Source organism: Quercus robur, chromosome 7 (genome assembly GCF_932294415.1).
Source record: "Quercus robur chromosome 7, dhQueRobu3.1, whole genome shotgun sequence".
In the NCBI taxonomy this organism is placed as follows: Eukaryota; Viridiplantae; Streptophyta; class Magnoliopsida; order Fagales; family Fagaceae; genus Quercus; species Quercus robur.
In genome coordinates, this window is record NC_065540.1 from 46,869,421 (window position 1) to 46,878,656 (window position 9,236).

General features: G+C 35.5%; 1 protein-coding gene across 1 annotated transcript; it reads left to right on the forward strand.

Annotated features, from left to right (window-relative positions):
* The first annotated feature begins 7,195 nt into the window (after positions 1-7,195).
* Positions 7,196-9,236, forward strand: LOC126693707 (uncharacterized acetyltransferase At3g50280-like). The gene has a single exon (XM_050389845.1). It carries the CDS (start codon positions 7,717-7,719, stop codon positions 9,055-9,057), a length of 1,341 nt encoding a protein of 446 aa, XP_050245802.1. The 5' UTR covers positions 7,196-7,716; the 3' UTR covers positions 9,058-9,236.

Here is a 9,236-nt window from a genome sequence, read left to right on the forward strand (position 1 = left end):
CCATCCCTGCCCTGACTGAGCCATTTTAAGCTTCAGAAGAACATAGCATTTCTGGGAAGGGTATGGTCCCTTCATTCCCGCTCCTATCTCGAACGTATCACAATTCAAAGTATAAACTAGCGGATAAAGGAAACTCTGGGGGAGGCTAAGGGTTTCAGACCTTAAAAGGATTAAAAGGTCTCTGTGTAAGAGAAGTAACCTCTTGCCTTTCTTCTTATATAAAGGGCAAATTGGGAGGCATTTAATCTATCCAAATTTCCAAGAAAATCTGTAAACGAGAATGTACCCGCTCCACTTCCCCGCGCCGTCAATAACCGTCGAATTTAAATGGTCTCGTAAAGGGAAATCATTAAAGGCGCGTTTCGGATAATGAAACGGCAGGAACGCATCATGAATGAATTTAGGGGAATGTCTCATAGCCCGGTATGTTTCCTGGAAAGATGAAGAGACACCCACATTGATGAAGGGCAGATCTAAGCAGACCGTAATAAAAGCGCGACATTACCAAAACCCTCATCTCCGACCAAGAGGTCGGACAGCAGGATTTTGAGCAGCTATTGTGGGGCCAGAGAGTTTGAAACCCCAGCCCATTTCATGTTAAGGCCCAAGGCCTGTGCCGAAGAGACACAGGACCGATGATACATCATGAGAGTCATGGACGGCCTAAGGAAATGGCCGAGGACGAGCTCCTGCTCGGCATGCCATAAATGCCCCTAAAAGGAATAGCGACCACAGTGCGGAAACAACACAATTAAAAGGCTGCCAAAACTGCAATAAAGCATTTTGCACCTGATAGAGTCATGCTCTTAAACTTTTACAACCACCCCCAACCACTCTGGGAATGGACTGATGGGACAAGTATCAGTCTTGGAAAAGTCGATCCTACACGTGGACGAAGGATAAGGAATACGGACTAATATAAAGAAAGGAACAAGCAATCCGGAGAAAGAGGCTGGGAAAAATGGCCAAAAACCAGAGCCTCCCAGCCCGTCTCCAGGAGGAAGACTCCTAGAGCGAACACGATTTAATTATGTATGAACACCACGAAAAAACCACCGTCTGGTGATCAAGGCCTAGCCTTTCAAACCCACGCTCTATAAATGATATTGTTTGGGCCTTTTTACGTGCGAACCCAACATTATTATGGGTCGTCACAAATTGTGTCCTTACTCTGAGGTATCAATTTCTTACAAGTCGAAATAAAATAATAAAATATGAGACTGTGACTAACCACAATTGAAAATAAATGTTTTGAGAATAACAATAACAATGTTATCAGTTTAAACCAATAACAATTTGTCATTTAGAATTTGTTCTAAAAATGTTATGAATGTAGCATTTCTCTCAAATAAAATAAAAAAAATATCTATTCGGATCCTAAAAATGAAGGTATTGTGAAAATATTGTGATATTTTGTTGTATTTTTAGACTTCTTTTTTAATATAGTCAAATTGGGTGAGCCAAAATTCATGATTTTAATAATTTTAAAACCAGTAATAATTTTTTACTTAAAATTTGTTATGAAAATGCCGTGGATATAAAAAATAAAATAATAATATCAAATTGAGACCTACCACAGTTGGGAATAAAAAATGTAGGGGCAAAGGCCCAAAGGCCTAAAATCACACAATGGGCCTTGGGCCCCATACCGGATGGTCAACTATGTCCGAGGAGAGGGCATAGATACTAAAAGGGCATCCGGCCCAGTTTTTATGGGCCTGAAGATGTTTAGAAGGCGGTTTTAGGAGGAATGTCTCTTCGGACGAAACAAATAGGGCTCAAACATGCATTCTGCCTACTAAAAGGACCCATCCCAAAGGGATTAGTAACAAGGATGAGTCCCACAGGCCCGTAAGAAGGAAGGAAGCGTAGGGTGTCCAAGGAGAGGCTGCAGCTGCCACATTAAATGCATTGCAGCTACTTTTCTGGCCGCATTAATGTGGAGGGGACTTGTGAACAGTGCTGCCTTTGCTACCACCACTCACAGAAAGATGGGGGGGATGTCCGATGGGACAAACACTCAAGTGAGGGTCTAGATAATCAACAAGTGTAAGGTCCTGATGGCTTCAAGAGGACTATATAAGAAAGGGGAGTCCCTATGAAGAAGAGGACGGAGAAAAAAGGAAACTAGAGCAGAAGAACAGTGCAAGAACCATAGTCTTTGAACAGGGACCCGTGTACATTCCCCGCGTCTCCTCGAACTGAGAATCTATGGACGTGAAGGGGATTTTCTTACTTTCAATTGTTGTATGGCCCAACTTTAGCTAGAATACACTTCGTTAAGGCCTAGTTCTATAGCTCACTCTCTACAAATTCATTTTTTCGGGGCTCCTTGGACCAGAACCCCATACCTGTTAGGCCTGGGCTCTAAATTGTGACCCTACAAAAAAATTTGTGAAAATGTTGTGACATTTTGTTGTGTTCCTATGATTCTTTTTTGTGTGACATTTTGTTGTCTTCCTAGGCTTCTTTTTTTATTTAGTCAAATTTGGTAAGCCAAAATTCATTGTTTTAGGCACAATTTTCTTCAATTGCCTTTTTGTTTTGTTTTGTTTTTTTTTTTTTTTTAATACATAGTCAAAAGTGGTTAGCCCAATTTAAAACCAATAACAATTTACCATCTACGATTTATTATGAAAATGTTGTGAATGTAGTATTACTATAAAATAAAATAGCTTCTCAAAAAAAAAACTATAAAATAAAATAATAAAATATGAGACCAAAACCCACCATAGTTAGAAATATAGGTATTGTAAAAATATCGTGACATTTTGTTGTGTTCCTAAACTTTGTTTTTGATTTAGTCAATTTGTTGAACAAAAATTCATTGTTTTATTCGTAATTTTTTTAGATTGATTTTCTTAACACACACACACAAATTGACGAAGTAGCACTTTTCTCCTTTATGTTTGGGGTAGTTTCATTCCCCCCTAAATTAAAGTTGAATAATTTCCTCCTTTATATTTTGTAAATGAGCATATACTCCTACTGTTACTCTCTTAGTTAAACCCTAATGAAATCTTATAATTCATAAAATATTCCATTATGCAATGTCTAAAATACCCCTACTAAATTTTAATATCCCAAAAAATTTCTTCTTGTATTTTGAATATTATGTGGTACACTAGTAGTCATGCTTGGAAAGTTAGAATGATGATATATGGTGTTCTATTTGTTACCTAGAGAACACTAATTTATTAAGTTTAAGTCTTCTAGACTTATAATTTTATCTAATAGAAATTTTGATGATAGATGTCTTTTGTTAATTTGTTCTTTTTTTAATTTCTTTTCCTACTTAAAAGGGTGTTCATTAAAAATAAGTAAACTAGACATCAAAGTTAGACTCATAAAATAAGATAATAAAGAATGAAGAATGAAGAATGAATAACAAAATCTTCATTGTAGATGGTTGCAAGTATTTAATTTGATAAAGATCCTCAAAAAAATTATAGCATATATCATCACTCATTGCGAAAATTTAAATATCGTGGAAAGATGATGATATTCATTATCATTCCATATAACATTTTTTGGTGAGTAGATATTACATTTAGTAAATAGGTTCTAAGATATTGTCATAGTAAATACTAAATAGTTATTCAAATAGCTATTTTTAATTTAAGTATATAATTTCATACTTAAAAAAAAAAAAAAAAACCTATATTAATTTTCTCATTGCTGCTGGTGCTGGCCCTTTTGGTTATATATAGCATATGCACATGGGTTTTACTTCCCAGTCTGTCCAGTAGTTCCTTGCAATTCCACATTTGAGATGACAGCCAAATAGAAAATGTTAACATATGTCAACTTGAAAACTCGGTTCCCAAGCCAATTGATGGCGAAACCGCCTGTAATTTGGAAGTCAGTCCTAATAAGGGCCCCCCGCACCCCCGCACCATAGTACTACTGACCCAGTCTCTTTCGTCCATATTGAGCTAGATGGAAAAAGTCAACATTGAAATTATTTAGTAAAATATTTCTGTTTTTTAAATTTAATTTAAACCAAATTAAATTATATTTTGATACTTAAAATTTTTTAAAAAATTTAAGTGAAATTCGGCATTTTTATGTTTAATTTTATATAAAATTTAATTTATTAAAATCAAGTTTTAAAAATAAAAATATTTTATTAAATAATTTTAAAATAGAGATATTTTATTAACCAGCACTGTGGTGCTGGTTGACGTGTTCCAAATTGGATCTGATTTATTAAAGGTAATAAAAAGTTATTAAAAAAATGGTCAAAACAGATAAACAATTACCTAAAAGTTGAAAAAGTAGAATAAATGCAGCAAAAAGCTGCAAAGAATTGTTGTTAACGGGCACTGAAAAAGAGAAAAAGGAAAGACAGCAATTCTGTCATCGCTAGACAAGATTTGAGTTTTCACATGGGAACGGGTCACAGAAGCCAATGGCTATGTCCAGGATGGGCTCCACAACTTTGATGATGATGTTAACATTGTTGCAGTCCATTTTGGCATTTCCTTGCGGTGGAGAATCAAACAGGCATGGGTGAGATTGGTTCAACCTTTTTAAAATTGAACTTTTTGAAAAAAAAATAAAAATTGTATTTAAAAAAAAAAGTCAAGTGTTTGATAAAAATGGTTAAAAAGTGTTTTTAAAAAAAATTAAGTGTTTGTTTTAATATATATAAGAGAATTTTTTGTTTTAATTATTTCTCTTAATGCAAGTTATGGACACAATATTTTTACATAAATTTCACAATAAAGTCTATATGACAAGTTGTTAATGGTAGATAAAAAAATAATAATATCTAGGTCCAAATGTGAACCAATAAAAAATTACTGTGTAAAATTTATTATAAGATTGTTATGAAAATATTGTGTCAATAACACTATTTTTTTCTTAAAGAAAATAGTTCTAATTTAAAAAGTTCAGAGATACAGGGTCTGTTTGGATTGAACTTATTGTTGCTGAAACTGAAAACTGAAAATATTGTAGCAAAATAATTTTTAAATATGTGAATAGTGCCGTGGGACCTATTTTTAATATTTTTTAATGTATGAACAGTCTGCTACAGTGATGAACAGTGCATAAACAGTGACGGAACAGTGCATGAACAGTAAAATTTGTCTCATGAACAGTAAATTTTGCTCACTTAAACGCGTGAAAGCAAAAAAAAAGAAAAAAAAAGGAAAACGTGAGACGCGGGATTCAGCAGAAACGCTGAATCCAAACGCTCACACAATAAAATGTGACAATATTTTCACAATATTATTTATTTTTAGTTGTGATCAATCCTAGTCTAATAAAAGATTTGATACCTTAACTATTTTGAAACTTTTGTGATAATTTGTTGTGTCATAATATAGTTGTAATTTTCATTTTGTAAATTTCCTTGTATGGACATGTATCCAGTGGCGACGCTACGTGCAAGTCAGGGTGTTCCCAAGAACACCCTGACTTGAAAAAAAACCTGAAAAAAAAAATTTTTTTACAAATTTTTTTATACTTGCTCTGTTTTAGGAACACCCTCAAATTAAAAAAAAAAAAAAAAAAAAAATTTATTTGTTCTACTTTCAAGCAAAAAAAAAAAAAAACAAGAAAGCCCAAAAAAAAAATTGGTAACGGAGGCAAGCCCACGGCAACTCGGCAAGCCCAACAGATTATAGAGGCAAACCCAAGGATTCTCAAAAAAAAAAAAAAAAAAAACCAAACCAAACCCCAATACAGAGCTGCAGAGCAAATCAAATCAGAAGACAGAAATCACTTCTAATTTTCTAAATCAGAAATCCCTAAAGGCCTAAAGTAAACCTAAAGAGTAAAGACAGAGCAAGCAACGCCTCAGGGCTCAGGCTCAAGCCAACTGCCAACAGCCGGAGTAACGGAGATCGGATCGGTCACATCGCTCGCAGCTCCCTCGTTGTCGGAGATCGGTCCAGCCTAGATCGTCATCGTTGCTCGGCTCGCTCGCCCCTCGTCCTCGTCGCTTGTCGCTCGCCACTGCCCTCATCGAAGATCACTCGTCACCTCGTGACCTCGTCACTGCCTCAGCGGCCTCAACCTTCGGGCCTCTCTGCTCCGGTGCTCCCTTCGTCAAGGTATTTCATTTTACTAAACTAACTTCTCTCTGACTCTCTTTTTTTCTCTCACTCTCTCACTCTCTCTGAATCACTGAAGTTTGAAATGAAAACTATGACTCTCTTTCTTTCTCTCTCTTTATTCTTTAATACTAATTTTAATACTTTGTCTTTATCTGACTCTGTGATTGGGCCACTGAATTGCTAATCTTTAACTTTATTTTTATTAATATTTGGCTGATTTTTTGACTTTTTGAATTCGGCTTTATCTTAATATCTTATCCGTTGTTGGTGGGTGTTGCTGTTAGTGTTGGTGTGTGTGTAAGTTAGATGTGCACATCAGCCATGGGATGTGTAATGTGCATATGGCTGGCTTTTTTAGTGTAATGTGCACATAGATGTGTGCTAGTGCAACTAGTAAATAATAATTAATTTAATTAACCAATATATTATAAAACATAAATAAATTAAATTATGTTAGGTTAAATAATAATTAATAATTTAATAATTAATGAAATAACAATACAACAAATTATAATTTATAAAAGATAAACAAATTAATGAAACAACTAAACAACAATAATTAATAATTTTATTAATATGTCAAATGAACTTATAGTTTATTGTATAGGAACCTTGTTCATTTTTTTTTTTTTTTCTTTTGGGGATTTTCAGTGTACAAAATGCAAATTTGTTTTGGTTTTAAGAACTTTTTTTTTTTTTTTTTTAAGCACAAACTTCATGCTGGCCAAATTTTGAATTTCAGCCGGTATTTACCGAAACGTCCCAAAACACCCGAAATAGACCGAAATGACCTAAATTTTTTTCAAAGTGGAATAGGAACACCCTGGACAAAATTCCTGAAGTTGCCACTGCACGTATCCTACTCTACTTTATACTTTTGAGAAATGATATGTCCATAATATTTTCACAACATTTTTACAACAAATCTTAAGTAGCAGGTTGTTACTGGTTGTTTAATGTTGGGTCAAAAAAGTAATTTTAGTATTAAGTTTAAATTTGAACCAATAACAATAAACTACCTGTGATTTATAATAATTATAAAATTATTATAAAAATATTATGAAATTATCATCTATATATATATTATTTTTTTTTTCTCAACCACATGTTTCCTATCACCCTTATCTTCTTCCACCTTTATATTCTCCCATCCTTATCTTCTTTCTCTGCTTCTCATCTTCTTTCTGCTTCTCATTTTCTCTAATTTCATTAAAAATCAATTAAGGTGAGTTCTGTGGCAGAGCAGCACGGAGAGGACCTTTGCAGCAGCACGGAGAGGCTTGTTCTGTAACAGAGCAGCATGGAGAGGACTTACAGCACAGTGGGCAATTTGGTAATTTAACACTGCCTCTAACAATAATATTGATGAAACGCACTTTTGCAAAAGCTCCGAAGAGCTGCCCACTGCCAAAGTGCTCTTCTTTGACAATTTCAAAACGTAGCTTTTAGCTAAAACTCTTTTTAAAATCTAACCAAACGCTCATATTATTTTTTTTGTTTCAAAAAACGCTTTTTGCCTTCTGAAAGTTTGTTGGGCACATATTTGTATGGTTTTCATAAAGCTCCTTTAAATAGCCACTCTGTTATCAATGCTTGCATATGCGCTCATCTAGTACTAGTAGTTTGAACTTTGAACTCTGAAGCAAAGATCATGACACAAATTCGCTTCATTTCCACAAGTACCGTTCAGTCAGCAGCGAGTCCCAACGAGTTAACTCGAAGGATTGAGTTAACTCCATGGGATCTCCAGCTGCTCTTACTTGATCATATCCAAAAGGGTATCCTTTTCTTCAAACCTACACCTTCACAAGAAAAAGAACTAAAGGGTAGTAGTGTGATTGATCACCTAAAAACCTCTCTGTCCCGCACATTAGATATATTCTACCCTCTTGCTGGTCGCCTTGTCATGGTAGAGAACGACGATGACAAAACCAGCTCTTTCTTTGTTGACTGCAATAATCTTGGAGCCCAGTTTGTTCATGCAATGGCAGATGATCTCACTGTGGCAGATATCCTTGATCCTATATATGTTCCAGACGTTGTCAACTCCTTCTTTCTATTGAATAGCGTATTGAACTACGAAGGCATTTCCAAGCCATTGTTGGCTGTGCAAGTAACTGAGCTTGCTGATGGTATCTTCATTGGTTGCACTGCAAACCACAGTGTAGTGGATGGCAGCTCATTCTGGCATTTCTTTAACACTTGGTCTGAAATATCTAGAGGTAATAATAGTCCCACATCACAGCCTCCTCCAATTTTCCAACGCTGTTTCTTTGATGGTATTATCGATTTCCCCATTCATATACCTTTCCATCCCAATGAAATATCTAGTGAGAAGTCCATTCCCACACCTCTCAAACAAAAAGTTTTTCATTTTTCAAAGAAGAAAATTGCACAACTCAAAGCAAAAGCTAATGCTGAAATGGGCACCAACAATATCTCGTCCCTTCAAGCAGTCCTTGGTCATCTTTGGCGATCTGTGGTTCGCAATAGGCGTTGTAGTGCTAATCAAGAGGTTCATTACCACGTACTTGTGGGAATGAGGCAAAGAATACAACCACCATTACCAGAAGAATACTTAGGAAATGCGGTTTTATTTGGGAAAGTAACAGCTACCGTAGACAATCTTCTTGAACGCGGGCTAGGATGGGTGGCTTGGCAGATAAACAAGGAGATTGCTTCTCAAACAGCAGAAGAGGTGAAGAAGTTTATAGAGGATTGGGTAAAAGCCCCAAACATACCGACACGCAGTGGAATAGTAAGTAATGCATTGGGGACAGGAAGCTCGCCGCGGTTCAATGTGTATGGTAATGACTTTGGCTGGGGAAGACCTATTGCTGTGCGAAGTGGCGTTGGCAATAAGTTTGACGGAAAGTTAACCGTGTTTCCTGGGGTTGAAGAAGGAAGCATGGATTTTGAAGCTTGTCTTTCGCCTGAGATATTGGAGGCTATGGCAGACGATGCAGAGTTCATGGAGGCTTTAGCCTCATAATTAAATTTTGTTATGAACCTTCTTTGTTATCATTGATTATTTTGTTACAGTGTTTTCAGTTTTCAGTTTCAACAAAATAAGTTCTATTCAAACACACCCTTAATGGTAGTGTTGTCCTGTGTGAGAGTTAATGGACTGTTTGGTTAGCTGAAAAAAAAAGTAGTGTTTTTTTGTTTTCA

Excerpts from the sequence above, each read along its gene's own strand:
- LOC126693707 (XM_050389845.1), top strand. The coding sequence starts at position 7,717 with ATGACACAAATTCGCTTCATTTCCACAAGTACCGTTCAGTCAGCAGCG.